This window comes from Struthio camelus, chromosome 3, assembly GCF_040807025.1.
Source record: "Struthio camelus isolate bStrCam1 chromosome 3, bStrCam1.hap1, whole genome shotgun sequence".
In the NCBI taxonomy this organism is placed as follows: Eukaryota; Metazoa; Chordata; class Aves; order Struthioniformes; family Struthionidae; genus Struthio; species Struthio camelus.
In genome coordinates, this window is record NC_090944.1 from 72,731,953 (window position 1) to 72,751,218 (window position 19,266).

The window sequence follows — 19,266 nt, forward strand, 5'->3', positions numbered from 1 at the left end:
GTAATTGTGAGCCCATTTCAATAATTTTAGTTGACTGTATAGAATTACAAAAAAATTTCAAAATTACACTTAATTTATCTTCCAAATATGGAAGAAACAAACAATGCCCCACATTGTGGTATCCTGCAAGTGTCACATTGATGCTTTAAACTAAGTCCATCTGTAGTACGCAGACCACACACATACCATTTGTTCACATAGTAAACCCACATAAATGAACTGAGAAACACACTCTGCAACAGGGAAAGCTTTGGAGCTAACAAGATCTCATCAGAAAAAGGCACATTTCATAAATCCTTATCACGTTTGGATAGATCTTCAGGCAAGGCTTTTCAGAACATGATTTCAAAACGGCTTGTTCTTACTCCTACAATCTGCCATAGCAGTCTATGGCAGCAGTCACTTCTGTTTGTTTTTCTTTCCCAAGGAGAAAGCACCACTTTGGGGGAAGAACAAATGGAAATGAAAAGCCTGTAAAGCTCATTTAGAGAGAGATGTGCTCTTCAAAAAAGCTTCCAGCAAACAGTGTAGTTGAAATTAAGGCTGCAAAGCTGCCATGGTAGAAATGTGCAAATTCTGTTTCAAGATGACTGGTCAACTGGCAGTTCAACCAGAAGGCCAAACAAAAATAAAAAATAATAGTTATTATTATTCAAAAAAGAAAAAAACCACACAAAGTGTTCACAAGAATGAGTCCACAGGTGGGGCATACGAGAAGCCCAAAAAAGCCTCAGCAGCTTCTTTGACGCTGGCAGTAATGAGGATGCTGTCTGGAGACTGGCCAATGGAGTTGGGGACTGGCTCATCCGTAAACTCAGGATCAAAGTGTCGCAGGTCACTGGGGCCACTCTGTGGAACGAGCAGAGAAGGAAAGACAAAATGTTTAGACCAAACCTGCCTATCTTGCATGAGTTCACAGTTCAATTCAAAATGGGGACAAAAATCCTTGTATGGAGACTCACAGTGTTATCACCTCAGGCTCACTGTTTTACAGCCTTTGCCCGTTATAGTTTGACCTTTTTTGTATCCTGCTGCATATTGTCTCACTAAAAACAAGATGATTCAATTTAATACACTACCCTCCATCTAAGCTCATGCAACAAAAGCCAAATGCAAACATGCCACTCTCCCATGCAGCAGTTTACAGGGCAGGACTTTGATCTCTGGGCAAGTTGTTATATGTAGTTTTAAAAGCGCTCAGAAAATAGAAGAGAGTAACCTCTGCAACAGATCCCTGTTCTTGCATGTTAGATTTGACAAGCCAAATGTAACTCTATGGTTGGGAAGCCACTTAGTTTCTACACCTTATCTTCCCCACATTGGTAAAATGGGGGTGGCCAGGATTATTTTAAAATAGCCATGCAAATGAAGCATTTGTGTGAGGCCAAAAGAACAGCTAAATTTAGACTAGCCATCAACAAAGAGTCAGCTACCGCTTATTTTAACCTTGTCTGGACAGCAACAAGGAAAGAAAAAACTGTATTCCTTTAACACAGCAATACGGCCAGTTCCCTTTGGCTCCTAGGCACCTCACAAAGACAACAGAAAAGACACTCTTTATACATTCCATAATTAGAAGTGATACATACCACATTTGGGTTAAAAGGGGGTGTAATCTTCTTATTAATGAGATCATCCCAGTTAATTGGGGAGAAGAAGATGTGATTCTTAATCTCCATCTGTTATAGACAGAAAAATAGATTAATTCAACCAAAGCACTTTAAGTAATATGTCATCTTCATGCGCTACATACAGGAACTGGACAGTGTGCACTTACAAAGTCCTCCTTGGCACCAAGCCGCTTTGTCCTATCCTTTTGTAAAAGGCCTTCCAGGAGATGCCTAGCAGAGTTGGTGATATTTGGCTTCAACTGCAACGGCTTGTTCAAGATGTTATCGTACATTTCTGCTGTGTTCCTGCTGTAGAAAGGTGGCTGTGGGAAAGACAGAGGAGAGACTGAAGTTAATAAAGCTGACATGTGGGCACACGTTTCCTGACAGCACAATAACCGAGAGGAAGGTAGTGTGATCTGCCACTAGGGCTGTTCATTACTTACCAGGCCATAAAGCATCTCATATAAAACTGCTCCAAGGCACCACCAGTCGACAGTCCTGTCATAGGGCTGCTTATGAAGAACTTCAGGAGCAAGATACTGTATAAAAGAAGGAAGAGAGCCCTTTTAGCCAAAAGGGGCTTTGTAATTAGGAAAGCCACTATGTTCTTGCACTAAAGGGGACGCTAACTGTATAAGTGCAGTATCTAAGCTACTGGGAAGTTTTATGTTCTTCATATGCAGGGAGACAGCTTGAAAGCTGTTCTCTCCCACTCTGCCTGTTATGCATGCATTCTACACGTCTTCACCGGCAGTCTGGCATTGAGACCCATAATATCGTCCCCTGGTCTAGTCTGCTGTAAATCTACATCAGAAATGGCAGTTTTCGCTAACAAGGGCAAGGCTCGTTACCGCTGTGTGCGCCTAGGGCTGAGCCTACCTCCGGCGTGCCACAGAAGGTGGAGGTCGTGCCATTGTGCTCTATGTTCTCCTTGCAGAGTCCAAAGTCAGTCAAGACAATGTGCCCCTGAGAGTCAAGCAGGATATTCTCTGGCTTCAAGTCACTGTAGCAACAGATAAAGAATACAAGTGTTAGAAGAGCTACCACGAGAGTATTTTAGGTGTAGCTGTTGACATAACTTCATCAAGTTGCAAGTTACTCAAAAGCGAGCTAAAACTAAGATCAACTTTTTAATGCATATTAAACAAAGTATGCATTTTTTTTCTTTTTTAGTTTGACAAATTGAATGACGTTGCTTACCGATAAACTATGTTCAGGGAGTGCAGGTAGCCCAGTGCACTGGCTATTTCAGCAGCATAAAAACGGGCTCTCGGTTCCAGGAAGCAACGTTCCCTCTGGAGATGGTAGAACAACTACAGGAGACAGAAAGAACAAAGTTCTGTAAATGGCGCCAAAGCCTGTTAACAATGCATTTAATTAGACTCAACATATATAGCTAGAGAGAACAATAGCAGGAAGTGGCCTAATGATCCTTTGGTAGTTCAAAACTTGGCAGGCTGGAGACGGTAACTCTAATAACTTTTCCCCCATGACTTCTCCCCTGGGAACTCTTTATTTAAAAGAAAGGGAGAAAAGTCTACGCTACCATCATGTGCACACTGTAGGAAATACTACCTCATTTTCTTGATGCTTACCTCTCCACCATTGATGTAGTCTAGGACAAAATACAACTTGTCTGCTGTTTGGAAGGAAAAGTGAAGCCCGACCAAGAAGGGGTGTTTCACATTCTTCAGCAGAACGTTGCGCTCTGACATAATGTGTTTCTCCTGAAAACATAAGAAATCAGTATTTAGTGACACTATTTGCTTACCAACAGCAGTAAAAATTTATTTCACGGACATTGCAACAGCATCACTCAGAAGCAACTTACCTCCTTCTTTTTCAGGATTGCTTTTTTCTGCAGGACCTTAACAGCATAGAATTGTTCCTCTGCCTTATGCCGTGCAAGGAGAACCTGAAAGAAGTTAAAATCCCACAACTGAAAAACACTGAAATACAGGACAAATTGTAAACAGAACTGGAAACAATCCTTGATGTTAACTGCTGAGTACCGTTAGGGTCCTCTGGTTGAACGTGCAAACACTTTGCTGTAAATGCCTGACACTATTACCACCCTTGTGAATAAATCTAGCAGGGATTTATATGCCTTGTTTCCTTCTCTTCCAAAAGCAAGTCATATATTCTTCCAAGCTGAAGTACCAGTGACTTCATGCTCCCTTGCTCTTTTGTGACCAAGCAGGCACCTTGCTCTTCTGACCACCCCAGGGCAAACACCTCACAGCTACGAAGGGAGCCAGGCACTAGGGAGTAGGGGATGCTTTGGCTCCATTTTAAATGTTTTAAATTTCATTTAATAAAGCCCGTAAAAGCCCAACCCGCAAGCATGACATACAAGAGCTGAAGAGTGATTAAACTACAGGGGAAAAAAAAAATTGGTTTACCTTCCCAAAGCTGCCTTTTCCAATTACTTTTAAGAAATGAAAGTCTGATGGTTTGGCATGTGGGTTGGATGATGGGCCAAGATTGATCTGCTGTGAAGGACTAGGCTAGAAAAGCGAAGAGACAAACATTTACTAAAACAGCTCGGTAATAAGAGTCTTGACCATAGGTCTCTTTTTTACATATAAATCAAGTGATCTTGAAAGTGAATATGAGAACTCTGTTCTACTAAAAATGTAATCTAGGTCTCTGCCAGTTGCATTAAACTGTTTTGTACTACCTAAGAAGAGTATAACAGCAATAGAGTTTTTTTTTAAATCTTATTGAGCTCTTAGTGACATTCCATAATGAAGTTACAACCAATTAAACTTATTTTTTAAATATTGCTCTCAGTATGGGGAAAAATATTTATTCTAACCTGATTACTTCTTTTTTCTAATTGCATTAGTGAACTAGGAGCTGAACTAAAGTAACCCTTGTGATGCTAATTTAACTATGTTTCTACTACTGGTTCGTTCTAAAAATGCTTCACACAGTAAAATCTACTTACTGGAGGAGAAGGATTAGCATTCATAAGTTCAGGCTCTTGAGGCTGGGAGATTTTCAAGATAGACTGAACTTCAGGGCTGCAAGGATAAGAGCATCCATTATTAGAACAGTTACCATAAGCTTCAGACATGCAGATCTTTCCACTAGAGGGCAAGCAAGTATCGCACTTGCAAAAAAAATGAATTTCAGTTGCAAAAAATGAATTTCAGTTTGGTGTATTACAGAAGGCAGCTGAAACAACCTATTCGACTTAAGAAGTCAAATGAATCTGGTGAAGGTAAATTCCGCCATACAGCAAAATGTATATATACTGTAGGAATAGCTCAAATTAGGGGACTGAGCTCTAGAAATCCAGTTCAACTGACTGGTCCCAAACCGAGCCCATGAAGATCTGTGATGAAATGAGTAATACCTGAGGAAGAGCAATTACCTCTTCTGTAATAGTCATGCTGGAGGTATTACAGTAAGCAAACATTTTGTTGCTAGGTCTCACAATAGATAGCGATATTTGTTAGTGAAATCCAGCCGAAATTTTTAATACTTACTGCTTGCATGCATAGGAGTTGGTGGCTATCTTCTGAATGAAGTCGTTCAACCCCATTCTTCTTTGCTTCATGAAAGCTAAAAATAAAGACACGGAGGGGAAAAAAATCATTAAGCCACCGGTAAGCGTTAAGACCAACTCGAGTCAGGCTGCGCCGTCAAAAACCACACTCGCCCCGCTGCTTGTCGGAAACCCCAGCATCCTCCGAAAAGCCGGTCGCCCCTTGCCCGCCGCTCACCGATGAGTATCGCCACCATCCCCCTCATCTTCGCGTAGCTCAGCGCGGGGCCCGTGGTGGCGGCGGCGGCGGCGGCGGCGGCGGCAGCGGTGGCCTTCACCGTCATCGCGGACAGCGGCGGTGCTCGGCGCTGCTCGGCTGCCCGCGCCGCAGTGCCCCGCGCCCAGCCCGGCGGCGCTTAAGTGGCGGCGGCGCGGAGCGGGGCGGGGCGGGACGCGACGGGACGGGACGGGACGGGGCGGGGCGGCGCCGTCCCCCCGCCGCGCTCGGGGGCGGCCGCCCGCTGCCGCCGCCGCTGCCCCGCCCGCGGCGCCCCCCCGGCGCCGGGGGCTGTGCGGAGCGGAGCGGGGCGCCGCCGCCCTCCGCCCGGCCCCGGCGGGCTGCTTTGCATTGGGCAGGGCGGCTGCGTCTCCCGCGGGCATTTTCGTCTTTGCTCTGCCCGGGGGGGAAGGGGGTGTTCCTGCCCCCGGCGCGGGCAGGACGGGGCACGGCTTTCTGTTTCTGTGCCTCCGGCCCCCCGCGGCGAGGCTGCCCCCCCCCCCGCCGCCCCCTCCTCCCGCGGCCCCCACTACCTGCCTCTGCTTTCTTGCCCGGAGCTCGGTGCATTTCAATAGCAGGAGGCAAAAGAATGACCATCGAGTGCCCCCCTTTAATTGCTTGCAAATGCTGGCACTCCGTCGCTCAAAGCCCGCAGCTTCAAAGGGAACCTCTGCGGCCTGGGGCACAAGCGGGGCTCGCCAGCCCCCTTCCACCGCCCCCACCCCGGGCAGCGGCGCAAGCAGGACGGAAAAGCACCAAAGCCAACAACTCCCCAGAGTTTCTTACCAAGTCCAGAGAGAAGCACCAACCCCCTCTCTTTGGCACAGCACACTCCTGCGGGCTCAGCTCTCTCTCTTCGCCTTCCTCCCCCCCCCTTCTTTTTCCGGCCTAAAGACGCGGTTATATAAAGTTCTTATCTTGCTCTGGCCTGGACGAGCACCTCTTCTGGGTGCCCCCAGCAGCCCGGCTAGGGCTGCGCCCGCTGCCGGGTGCCGCAGCTGGCGGAGCCGCCGGCCCGCCGCCCCGGTGAGCAGCGATAAGGGCCGCTGACGTTTCCTTGAAGGAGCCGCAATGACTCTGGAGAACAAGATTTCCTGCCCGGTTTTCAATAATGACCATAAACGAATGTCCCTTCAGTGCACTGCCCTGATCCTGGCTGGGACATTACAGAAGGGGAAAAGGAAAAAAAAAAAGAAAAAGAAAAAAGAAAAGTCCCTTTTTAACGCCGAAAAGGGAAACAAGGGACGAAAAATGCAGTCCCCTGAACTTGGAGGGGGGTGACAGGGGAGGACAGAGTTCTACTTCTAGAAAAGATGAGAAGCTGATCGAGGACTGCACAAGTGAAGAAAGCGGAGGAAAAAAAAAAAACTTTCCGCAATTTTTGTTTCCACTTTACACGGTCATTTGGGTACACCATGTACCCAGGAGTTAATTGCTAACTCACTTCCTTACGGACGCGCAGGACGCGTGAGGCGCCGGTGCGCGCACAAAGCGCGAGGGGCAGCGGTGCCGCGACGGGCGGCGGTGGGGGACCCCAGCGCTGCCGCGTCGTGCCCGTCCCCGCTCCCAGCCCTCGCAGCCGGGCTGGTGGCCCGGGGGGGGGGCCACGGGCGAGTGGAACTTTCCACGCGACGGGGAGTTATTTCTGCATTTGTTTCGCCCTGCAATCTGAGCGAAGAGCACTGGGCTGCGGTTAGCAGCTCCAGCTGCAACGTGCCCCCGTCCTCCCCCCGCCTGGAGCCCTTTTTTTTTTTTTTTCCTTCTTTTTTTTTCTCTGCACCGCTGCTGCTGCCTCCCCCCGCAACTACAAGACGGCCGCTGGGCGGCATAACTTGGCAGCTGTCTGTATCGTCTTTTCCGGCACGCACACAGGCACACACGAACAGCACCCGAGCACAGCAATCATCAAAGGCTACAGCGCATCCTGAGCACGGCGCCGCACAGTAACAGAGATGACCAGGAGTGGAAAGATGCCCCTGGGAGGTGGGCGCAAGCCTTTAAAAAGCGCTGCTTCAAAGCGAGGGAAAACGCGAATTTGCCGGCTCCACTCCTCTCTGGGAAGAGCTGCCCGTGTGCTTCCCCACGCCGATGGGGGAGCTGCCCTGCGGCCGCAGCGCGGGGCACTGCAAGGGAACAGGAGCCCAGGGAAGGGGGCCGGGAGAAGCATGGCAAAGCTGGCTGTAGCTGGCGGAGCGCTAGCTTCTCCCACTTGTTACTTCCTTCACTTTGTTGCAAAAACTGCCACTCTCGTTAACAGAAGCAGATACAAAGAAAAAGCCTAGCAGATAGGAATAGGAGCAGTCAGTTTCTTCTGCCCCCCCCCCCCGCGCTTTCAGGCTGCTGCTGTCAAAAATACTTGAGCCTCGCAGTTTTCCGTGTACCCAGAGTTTCAGTCCTCCCAGTGCTTTTTTCCTACTCGCCGTTCCCCTGTCATCTCCCTCCTGGCTGAACAACAACGTGGCGCTCCGCAACCCCTGCGCCGGCGGCGCTGGCTTAAACGTACCCACATGCCAGCTGTGCGTAGGGGCAAGCGTTTCTCAACGCGGCACAGCCTCCCCCGGCCTTTCGGACAACCTGCCACAGACCCCCTGCAGCGGGCCGGACCCCGCCGCCGGCAGATGCCCCGCGGCCCCGTCCGCTGCCGGCGCCTTCCCCTTCCACAGCCCCCGCTGCTGCCCTCGCCCGCCGCTTGCACCACAGCCTCTGCCCCCGCCTTGCAGCAGCCTTTTGCAAGGGCTCCGTTGCTGTTGCCAAATCTCCTGGCCCCTTTGCCCCATGTCCGTGCCCAAAACTGCCCAGGCTGTACCACCCCTCTCCCCCCCGCACACCCTCTGCCTCCCCGTGCCCCACTCCTCCGCCAGCACCCCCTCCTCACCCAGCGCTAGCTACACTGGGCGGTGCTGGATGTCTTTCGTTCTCCCGCCGAGAGCAAGAGTTTAAAAACCCTCTCAGGCGCTGCCCTGCCCGGGGAAGGTGTCCCCGCCGGTAGCACCGGCGTCACACAGGCGAACTCACCTTTCAGCGAAGATTTCTCCTCTTTGCCTCTCATGGCGCTCCCTGTTAAGATCCCAAGCACGGCAGCACTGAGCCGTGCACTGAAGCTGTGACTGGGCTCCCGGCCGTTGCTGTAATCCCAAATAACTCCCCTTCCTGGCCGGCCCGGAGGCTGGAGGGAGGCGGTGAGTGAGGAGAGGCCAGCTGCGTCCCTGCTGCCCCGTTTATGAGCGCAGTGTCGAGGGCGATTTACATGCAGGAGCGTTATAAAGTTCAGCACGGGCCGCCCCGCACACTCTGCCCCATTGCAACATCGCCCAGAAAATTACTGTAATCAGCGGGAGTTTGTTGCGCGCACACACACACACACACACCCGGCAACGGGGGGGAGGAGCGGAGCGGGGGGCCGGTCCGGCCCTAATTGACCTGCCGGCAGCGGATAACCCTTCCCCACGGAGGAGAGGACGCGACACGGCAGCGCGAGTGGCCTTGCAAGGGGAGGGGGGGCAGGGGGTGGGGCGGGGGTCTTCCACTCCCCCCGAGGCTCAGTGCCAAAACGCCCCGAGGCGGGGGCAGGGGGCTGCCGGCCCTGCCTGCTGCCGGCGGGGCGGCTCTGCCCCCGGCGCGGCGCCCGGCGGGGCTTCCCTGCCGGCCGGATAGCGCCGGGCTGGGACCGGCGCCCCGCTCCGACCTGGCACCCAGCGCCTTCCGCTCGGGAAGGCGGCGCGCACAGCCCCGACGGCGCGGCCCGCCCGCCGGGCTCCGCTCCCGCCGCGCGCAGCCGCTGCCCCCGGCCCCGGCCCCTAACCCCGGCCCCGGTCCGGCCGCTGCCGCAGCCTGCGGGCCGGGAGCCGGGCTCGCCGCCAGCCCCCCCGCGCCCGCCGCCAGCGTCCTTCCTCCGTCTCGGGGTCTCGCTCATCGGCCGTCCCGTCGACGCGCTCTTTCACATCGCGAACGCTTTTTTTTGTAATGCGAAAGGGGGGAATTCCTCCCGAGGGACGAATTGTTATTATTTATAATACAGGCAGCGTTGCAAAGTCCTGAGTAGGGTTCTCGGAAGTCATTGCTTTGACTTAAAAACCTCAGTTCCCTTAGGTTACCTTTTCAAACTTTTCCCTATAATGAAGGCAGCGAAAACCTTACAACTGAGAAGATGGAGTGCAAGTGCGCAAAAGGTGCCTAGCGATCCCATTACTCCAAGAGCTGAGTCTTCTAGAAAAGCATCAGTTTTCTAGAAAAGTATCATTACACCTCGTGAACTTTTCGAGACATTGCGAGGATTTGCATCAAGAATTTGTATAGTCACTGCTACTACTGAGGGTTAGGAGTGTACTGCTAAAAAGCAAGTACAACAGAAGAATTGAATAATTACTCTAATATTTCGCACTCTTACATTGCACTCCTCCCTCAGTCTTAACATTCTTGACAAATTAAGAGTCCTGAACTTGTAAATTATTTATTTTGGAAAGTAGTACAAATAAAAAAATAGAAGTTGGAAGTTAAAAAAAAAAGGAAAGGAAAGGGAAGCTGTACACTAGAAATATTTAAGTTATAGGACTCCTTGCTGCAAGATCTGTGGGGGCCAAAAAGACTGGATGGCTTCAAGAATGGCTAGACAAAGTAATAGACAAAAATCAGTTGAGGGCTATTGACTACAAAGGCAGCAGATCTGACTTGAGAGATTCCCGAACCACAAATTCCTGGGGGCCACAAATTGTCTGGGGACACGTCACTGAACTGTTGGCTGTTCTTTCCTTTAGCGTCCACTGATAGCTGGTGCCGATAACACCATACTGAGGTACACGGGCCTTGGGTCTGACCCCATACTTCCATTCTGAGATTATTATATTGTATTTCTAAGTGGTGTGTGAGTGGTTTTGTACTTACAGAATTCAACCAGCTCACAGAACCCCAGAAATTGCTCATTACTGGCAAGAAGAGAACTCATTAATAACCTAACGCTATAAATATGCCGTAAAACATAACTGTCAAATGACTACATTTCATGTAAAAGTAGGACCAGGTATTCATTGCACCAGGGTCAAGGCTGGCGCCCCAAACTGTTGGGTTCTGCGAAAAAATGAAGCAAGACACAGGCTCTGTTGGAACCACTGGCAACTGGGGCATAAGGGCAGAGCAGGCACACCATGCAGGCTTAGCAATACGAGGTAGGTATGGGTGACCATAGGATGCCGCTGATACGGAGATTAGGACATGCCCAATTTAAAGCCTGTAGGGATGTGATTCGATTTATCTAACAGAATGGCCACACACATCACCAGTACGGGCCTGTTGGCCTGTGCAGTTCAAGGCATCTTCAGCAGTCACTGGCCTGTGCAAATTCATCTCCCTGGAGGATTCACACTATGTGAAGGATTTCTTCATCTGGGGTGGTTGTTAGTCCTGTCTGATAGCGTTTACTAGCCACAACGAAGCTTTTCCCTCTTGCCCTTCAGGAAGGCCAAAGGCTTCGACAGCCCCATCTGATAATTTCTCTCTCCGTGAGGATGTGAACTCTCCTCCTCTGTATTTGTCCCAGTACTCATTGGTAGAGCAAGATTTCTAGGTGCAATTCAGTGCTTCCATCCTTAGATTCTCAGATAGTTCCTGGACTTCAGTTCAGCCATGAATTCAATGCTAAACAAACGAATACCTGCTTACTTACCTTTCTGAATCTAGTCTTTAGGATATAGTTTGTAGGCAGCAGGCTGACCTGTTCCTAGAATTACTTGGCTGACCCTGGAGAGAAGCTTCCCAAAATTCTGCAAATATTTTCAGCAGTATTTGGGTTAATTACACAAAGATGTAATTTAAACACTGGACTGCAGGAATGACCCTGCCCCCAAATGCAAGAGGAGATTGCATGCCTAACATCATCTATGTTCTGAAGTAAAACCTCAAAAGCTTTAATTTTCCCCCCTACAAATCCCCAACAAACAAGTTCTTGTCTCTGACCTTGTAATTAAGTTTCACATGCAACAGCCAAAACTTTCAGTTAAGACCTTCCGGCTGCCCCCACAAATGATGTCTACAAGTTGCAGCAAATAGATGGGAACTAAGTAACAGCTTTAATAATAACCCCAACAGCAATTTAAAATTCAGAATGCTGTCAACAGATCTGCTAGACATTGTTCTGACAGGAGGGTCATTGACTGAAACCCCTATTGGTCTGGAACCATCTAATTGATTTCAGTGTTATTTTTTTGCCAAACGTAAATTTGGAACATCTTTTATTTCACTTTTCAGATGCTTATGGAGCAGGTTTACTGCATTGTCAATAAGAGGCTTTAGTGCCAAGGGATTATGCTCACAGGATCACAGAGTGATGCAGGGCTGTAGTAAAGAAAAAGTAATTCCTTTCCTTGTAGAAAGCAGTGGAAAATTACAGCATCCTTTAGCTGCACTGACCTAGAGTTAAAATAGCTGATAAATGATGCCACTAAATTCCTTTTTAATTCTAGCACACTGATTCGAGGCTAACCTAGTTGTTGTCACTACGATTGTTATGAGCAAATGCTTCTGGTGTTTCAGCCAGTAAGAATTAGACAGGGGTGGCTTTTCAAGAAGCACAAGTGTATGCCCTCCTCGGAGTTGCCCCCTGCCAAGATTAATATAATTAATTGCACTATTGTGTAGCTTCTCTAGTTTTGAGTCCTCATAAAGGGCATACAGGTTGAATGACATATACTTGAATTCATTATTGTTGTTATGAACTTATAATACGCTGTGGCTGAAGAGAGTTTGGTCTTATCAGAACTGAATAACACTAGCATGGCAAAGGAGACGAACAGCAGAGAGGTGGAGAGGTGATAAAAAGAGGCTTGTGAGAAAAATGAAGGTTCTTAATGAACCTGTTACGAATTCTCCTGGCTTGTCTCCTTTAGTCACAAGGCAACCTAATGTGAGTAGCTGGTATGCAGTTCCCAGTGAAGCATGTGCTATCTGATGATTCCAGCACTCAGGTTTTCTTTTGAAAACTGTAGCTTTTGAGGAATAACAGCAGAGATGGATTTAGGCATTTTCTGCTGAGGTTATGGCTTAAAGATGTTTCCCCGTACCTCTCACTTGATACACATATGCTAAAATACTCATGATAACTGATCTAAACTAGTTATCTGTTCATCTGTCTTTCCCTTATCTCTTCATCTAGCACTTCATGGGATGTTTGCAACCATGATATCTCAGTGCCTTTTATGTATATACAAAAGCCCCATCATCGCCATTGTATTCCATTATCTTAAAAGAAAGATCTCTTTAATCCTGTAAGCCCTCCAGCAGCCTTGGAGTTAAGGCACCAAATGCCATAAATAGTAAGCAAATTAGTCAAAGAGAGGAATTTTTTGCTAGAGATAGGTTCAGTTAGCTGCTAACTCAAGACAGCAACTTGGATTTTTGACAAGCTGGGTATGAAAACAGAAGCATACTAAAAACAGGCTTACATCAGATCTTGATGCTTTTCCTCTTGGTGACACTACCATGTCCCTTGCCATTATGCCAACTGCTTTAATATGCCTCAGTATTTCTAGATTTTCTTTCAGGAAGTGTAGGAGGCTTCCTGGGCAGAAGAATGCACAGCATGCATACAAAACAAGGCTTTATTTATGGATATGTATTTGTAGTGATCTATCTATTTTGGCCACATTTACCTTTTAGCTACCTAGGTCCATTACTTTCAGTGGGGTTACTTCTGAGAGTGGAATAATGAGTCTAAACTAGAGGGAAAGGGAAGAAGTGTTAATTCTACCCTAAGCAAATGGTCCAAAATGGAGTCAAAGTATGTATGTTATATATGAATTCATTCATTTATATATTTCGTCTTCTTAAATGTTGGTATTTGAAGTAGTATAGTCACCAATGGTAGAAGAGAGAAATAAGCACCCCAGAGGCAACTAGCCCACCGGTGGCCTGAATTAGACAGTGTCTAGTGTTCAGTTGAAAGAATCTGTGCCTAAGCCCCTCGGACAGATAGCAATTATTTTGAATCATGGATGACTTTTTGGTATTGCTTAAGCGTCACCCATAAAGAATATGGAATTATTTTAGAGAGTCATATTGCCAGCATATCCCAGCAGAGCTGAGACTCTGACTTTTTTTTTTAAATTTATATCTATTTATACAAAAAGATAAAATCTTAGGGCAAGTTTAAATACCACACCCAATATTCAGAGATCCCTTACCTGGTTCTGTCCGGTCTAGCTGTGAGCCTGCAAAAAGACTTGTAACATCAGTACAATGCCCCAAAGTGCTCCTCAAGGATTAATGATACAGCTTGGCTTCAATCTAGTAACTCGACATGGTGTTTTATTGTGCTGGATAGACACAACATGCCAGCTTTCTTGGAATTAATTGATGTATCTCTACACAGTGTTGCCTTGCTCTTGTAACAGCTCTGTGAGGTATGGAAGTATTAGTTCTGTTTCATATAAGTGGGAATTAAACTGTAAGGTAAACAATGTGACTCATTCAGGGAAGTCTGTGGCAGAACCAAGAATTAAATGCAAAGTTAACATTCTCCCATTCCAATAACTGGATAAAGATTTCTGTTCAGCAGTATATATTTCATATCTGCCAACCTCATTTGTGCAGCTACATGCATTGCAAGCAAATATAATGTTTAGGATAGCAAGATTGGTTTCAGTGAAAGCACACACTGCAGGCATCTTCTCTACTTTGGTGAAATCCTATCTAGTTACCCACTATTACTACAACCGTAGCTCACTTCTGAGCAGGAGGTACCAATCACATTGAAATATGTGGGAGTTAGAAACACAGAAACCTAAAAATAGTTCTTGTGATTCAAGAAAGGACCTGAATCCACAACTGTGGGGAAGGGAAAGAAGTGTAACTGTGTCCTAATTCAGCTGATAACTCGTAGCATCACCTGTTGTCATTCAGCATGCCAGTAATGCCAGGAAACTGCTTTTCCCACAACACAAGATCACCACAAAGGATAGTACTGTAAAACAAAAAGTCCCTTAGCTATTTCACAGGCACACACAGAAAGAAACAGCCACAAATGTCTGCACCATGAATTTCTTCTTTTCACTTTCAGATGCTGTTTTCAAACCTGTTCAGTCATTCCCTACACTGTGAAAGTAATATATCAGTTAGCTCAAGATTCTTAACACCTTACACCCTAATGTAAATTGTAAACCTTTGATACGAGTTTCATTCACTGCGATAGAAGCTGCCTTTACTTTACTGTAAATGCTCTACGTGATTCCACAAAGAAGAGCTTAACTCTGGGCAGCCAAGCTTGAACATTTTGGCCACAGGTTTTCTAAGCTGCAGGACCAAAAGGAGCTACTAAAACATCCAGCCTGGGCATCCGCACAGCACAGGCTTTTACTTGCTGCTACATATACCAAGTCCAGCAACTCCACCTCTGAGGTTTCTTGGCATTTTTCACTTAACTCTGGCTTGACTATCTCAAAATTTTCATCTGATTCAAGGAGTCAGGAGATTTTGACAAGCACAGACACCCACGCATAATCATGCAATGAGTAGATGACCTCCTCAGCCTCAGCGAGGCCAGCTGAAGAGTTTCCTCCACCCAGTGCGCCTGCAGCTGCTCATCCTCCCCCACATGCTGGCTATTGCCACCCCTTTGGACCGGCTGGTGGACCTCCACATGGGAGCTCCCACCGACTCCCTTTAGTCAGCCAGCTGACGAGCAGCTGGGTACAGCCTCTTCATCTGACACAGCTCAAGCTGGATGCAGATACACAGCCGAGCCTACTTAGTGTGTGAGGCAAACAATAAGGATAGTACCACTAACCTTACGTACATGGGCTGCCCTGTCATTTTAAGTTCATGAAAAGGCATACAGATCTGGAAGCATGCCAAGTTCCAAATAGGTGCTGATACTTCTGTAACAGTTCCCATCAGTTTCTATCCCACCTTATAACACTATTTTTTCAGGAAATATTTGCATAGAGGAATGGGGCAGAGCAGGTCTAGCATACTGCAATACTGCCGGATGCGGTGTGCGAGTGCCTAATTTTCAGCATAACACTAATCTCTATACCTGATACCTGATGTGAGATGAACAGAACACCTTTCTGCTCTGCTTAGCTGAATATCGTGCATTGACCAGAAGATCAGCATTATTAAACCTACAAGGCAGGTTTAATAATACTGGAGAATATTCTGTTAAGAAAGAAAAAAAAAAGAACAGAAGAAAGAGAATCAACCATCACCATGCATTCTTAATAGGACATTGGAAAAATTAACTCCTGGAACTATAGTACCTCCCAAACACGTTTCAGTATGCTGCAATATTGGAAATATTATCTAGCATTTCCTATTTTGTTGATATCAAAGTTCTTTAGAAATATAGGTGAGGTTACAGATGACGAAATTAAAACATAAAGAGGTTAAGCAAAGTACAGTCGGTGAAATGGAGGACTGAAAAGCAGACTTGGCATTTGGTATTATACCACTTGTGTAACCAGATTAATCAGTGAAAGCAAATACATATGTTAATTACGGAAAGACTATGCATAGTGTAGCTATCAAAGGCAGCTTGAGTTACTTGCAAAGCATAGCACTGAGATCTTCTTTGCGGTTATATGGAATTTTGTTACTAGTGCTATTAGTAATGATCTTCACTTAGTAATGATTTTCACTTTTGCATGCTTTTATCCAAAGATCTTAAAGTCCTCATGCAGGCCAATATGAACAGTGACATTTTAAAGAATGAGGACATGAGGAAGTTAAAAGTCTTGGGTCGTTGTCATATGATGAGCCTGAAATAGAGCAAACGTTTTGTGGGGCTTGTGACTTTTAATCCCATGCTCGGTTCATTAGACCTACAACCCACCTCCTACACGGCACTGAACTAGCATGAAAATAGTTTTGCTCATTTAGTGACTGTCCCAGATTGACTGACTCAAAAGAGCAGCTGAATCTCAACTACTGGACCCTGAATCAGTCAAATGGCCTCTTCTCCCAGTTTCTACGAGGTTTTCAAATCATGCTCTAGTTTTGACCTATTCTCTAACTTTGAGATTCTTAATTCTTTTCACAAACTGCCATAGAGGCAAACAAGGAAAGAGCAGAGAGAGGAAGGAAATTTTTCAGAAAGGAAGAAAATCTGTTTCTGTCGATGTTTGATATATGAAAGAATAAGATATACAAAGAACCACATGTACAAAATGCAGCTGAGTAGTAACTGTATCTACATAATCCTTCTTTTGATTTCACTTGATCTGCTTGCAAATGGATAATATACAGTTATAAATTATGCTCAGGGTAACACTCAAGTGTTTTTTACAGAACCCATTCTTCTCATCTTCATTTTTATGTGTGTGTATATATTTATGGCTGTGGTCATGTCTTTCATTTAATATATATTTGTTGCAGCTTCTTGAACTTTCCTAGTTTGAATGCTATATACAGAACTTCTAACTCTTTCATCTAATGTGAGGTCACCCTGATGAGAGATCTGTAATCATACAGTCCTCAGAGCATTCACCCTGGTTATTTCAAGTATTTTTCTTTAGGTGCTGCAATCACAACTAGTAAACTTTCGTGTTTCTTTGGCCATGTGACATGAGTCATAGAATAATATAAAAAGACTTCTATTTATGCACTTCGGTGTTCGCTGAAACATACCTATATGTACAATACTGCCTAATGAATTAGTGGACACATTTGTAAAAGACAGCTTAACAAGGAAATATTATTTGCTCTTGGGGAGAAGATGTTATGATGTCAGAAACTGTGAGAACCAACATTAATCCATTGATATAATGAGGTTTTGTTTCTTTATCCACGTTTTTATTCTCGGATGATGTGTTTTTTTTTAAATATAGAAGAATCTTGTGAGACTGAGACCTCAGATCTCATTTTGCTGCATAAACCTATTTTTGCCTTACAGGACAGGAAAAACAACTTCTCTGACTTTTTCTGAGTTTCTTGTACCTTCCCCTTTAGCAGTATTGCTCAACTTCTGTCAGTGCAGGGATTACTTAGTTTTTCTGAAAAAAAGTTACCCATGGAGCACCTTGTACAATACCTCTATAAAGTTTTAATTCCTAACCAACTAAAATTAGTCTAAGCTTTTAATGTTCACTCACTTGCCTTTTTCAAGAATGTTTCAATATCGTTACTTTTATTTCTTCATTTCCTGTGATGATTACTTAGAGAAAAATTGTGATAAGTTTTCCATCCCACCATCCGATGTTCAATAGGCTACCAGTACTTCACAGACTCCAGGCTAAGAAATTTCTCTGTGTGGTATCTGACACTGATCATTACTAGAGATGAGATCCTGGGCCAGCTGTACCAGTGATTGTATCAAAGTGGCAATTCGTATGTTCTTATAGTAATTTAAGAACACTGAACTAATAAAAATATTTTATTTTTCCAGTTTTATCACTATATCGCAGCTATTGACTTGTGAATTATCGTCTTTCATCGCTTGCTATCATTTTCCCAGAAGATCTTTAAATAGATTTCGAATTCATGTTTTACTTTGAATTGTCTTTACAGGAAGAAAAACAGTCTTCCAGGCTATATGCCATCATTTACAAGCATGTCTCAGCATCCTGACAGTTCTATAGGGCTGAGTTATCCAAATGTGGAACAAGTGAGATTCTAAATCCTTTTCACCGCACAAAATATTTAGACTACTAGAAGAAAGGAACTTGTGTGGGAGTAAGTGGAGAACTCCATATAGAAATAGGAAGTATCCTGTGACTGATCAGGAAATGGGTGCAAAGCATCTGTTTTGGTAGTATTTTCACTTGTGTTGGGGGCATTTCCATAGTGAAGTGGAATTTGGCCCTGTGTATAGGTATTACTTCACTCATGAGTGAAAGGAAGGCACTAATTTGGAGTGAAACACAACAGCTGTTAGCATTAGCGCATAGCAACACTGCACAACAGCTGACGACAGGTCATGCAAAACACAATACCCTACTAAAACTGGTGATGATTGTAACATTATTCTGAACTGTAAGAATCATAAACAAATACTCTGAATTCTATAAAAAAGATAAAGCTATTTTTCAGACTGCCTTTTCTGACAGGAATTGATTCTCCTTTGCCTCCAAAAAATCCGTGACACAGTCCCATGGGCACTATGAAAACGGCAAGGTGCTAACATGATGAAAGCACTTTTTGACCCTATCTTTCAAAATACTGCTTTACCACGCACAGATTTAACAGGAGGGAAATTTCTCCCCCGTCTTTACATAAGTGTTGGTTGGTAGGGAGTATGCTCCCAAGAGCTGTGATGTCAGGGCTGCATGCTCCTCTGGTTTTATCACATGACTAATTTCTTCTTTTGCAGAAGTTAAGTCCAAAAATATGACAGTTTTTCTTGTGTAAGCAGAGTTCTGCTTAGGCATTAGGTCTTGAGCAAGTTGTTGTTAGTAAGATCTTTGCGGAGTTGTGAGGAAGGTAGTGTCATGTCCTCAATGCAATGAAGTCACTTTTAGAGGAAGTCCTTGTATGGACAATCTACTCATCATTTTGGAAGATTGTAAATAGCATTTCTAGGAGGACAAATTCAAATTTCTGATTTCTTTCTCCTTGTTCAGTCATTCCTTAATCAGTTGGAAGATGGAGGCAAACCTGGATGCACTAGGGTGAGTTGGCAGCACAGAATACTGGCAGAAAATCTCTGATATAAGGATATTTTGGACCTCCTCCTCCATAACCAAAATGTAATATTCTTACATGGTTATAAAAACTTAATTGAAACAAATGAAAGACACATTTCAATGGCTGTCATGATAAAGCTCCTGAGTAGGATATTTAGTGAGAGGTAGAGTGGGCCAATTGTTTGGAGGACTCTTTTTGCCGTTGGCTTTCCCCTCTCTGGTGGATGAAACTTGCTAGATTAGTTGATTTTAAACATAGCTCATCTCCAATTGCTAAGT

The 19,266-nt window shown here is 45.5% G+C and overlaps 1 protein-coding gene across 3 annotated transcripts in view; it reads right to left on the reverse strand.

Annotated features, from left to right (window-relative positions):
• Nucleotides 1-631: 631 nt before the first annotated feature.
• The window catches only part of SGK1 (serum/glucocorticoid regulated kinase 1), an 80,768-nt gene continuing 62,133 nt past the window's right edge, over nucleotides 632-19,266 (reverse strand). Inside the window, exons 1-12 of one of the 3 annotated variants that reach the window (XM_009688858.2) lie at nucleotides 8,399-8,876; nucleotides 5,108-5,183; nucleotides 4,564-4,639; nucleotides 4,016-4,120; nucleotides 3,445-3,528; nucleotides 3,209-3,340; nucleotides 2,814-2,926; nucleotides 2,493-2,616; nucleotides 2,057-2,152; nucleotides 1,778-1,933; nucleotides 1,590-1,679; nucleotides 632-849 (exon numbers count right to left, since the gene is read on the reverse strand). In XM_009688858.2, coding sequence (XP_009687153.1) covers nucleotides 682-849; nucleotides 1,590-1,679; nucleotides 1,778-1,933; nucleotides 2,057-2,152; nucleotides 2,493-2,616; nucleotides 2,814-2,926; nucleotides 3,209-3,340; nucleotides 3,445-3,528; nucleotides 4,016-4,120; nucleotides 4,564-4,639; nucleotides 5,108-5,183; nucleotides 8,399-8,432 — 1,254 coding nt within the window. In that variant the 5' untranslated portion in view covers nucleotides 8,433-8,876 and the 3' untranslated portion in view covers nucleotides 632-681. Of the gene's footprint in view, nucleotides 850-1,589; nucleotides 1,680-1,777; nucleotides 1,934-2,056; nucleotides 2,153-2,492; nucleotides 2,617-2,813; nucleotides 2,927-3,208; nucleotides 3,341-3,444; nucleotides 3,529-4,015; nucleotides 4,121-4,563; nucleotides 4,640-5,107; nucleotides 5,184-5,344; nucleotides 5,519-8,398; nucleotides 8,877-19,266 lie in introns of those variants that run through there. The other 2 variants (XM_068938377.1, XM_068938376.1) reach the window with 2 other exon arrangements.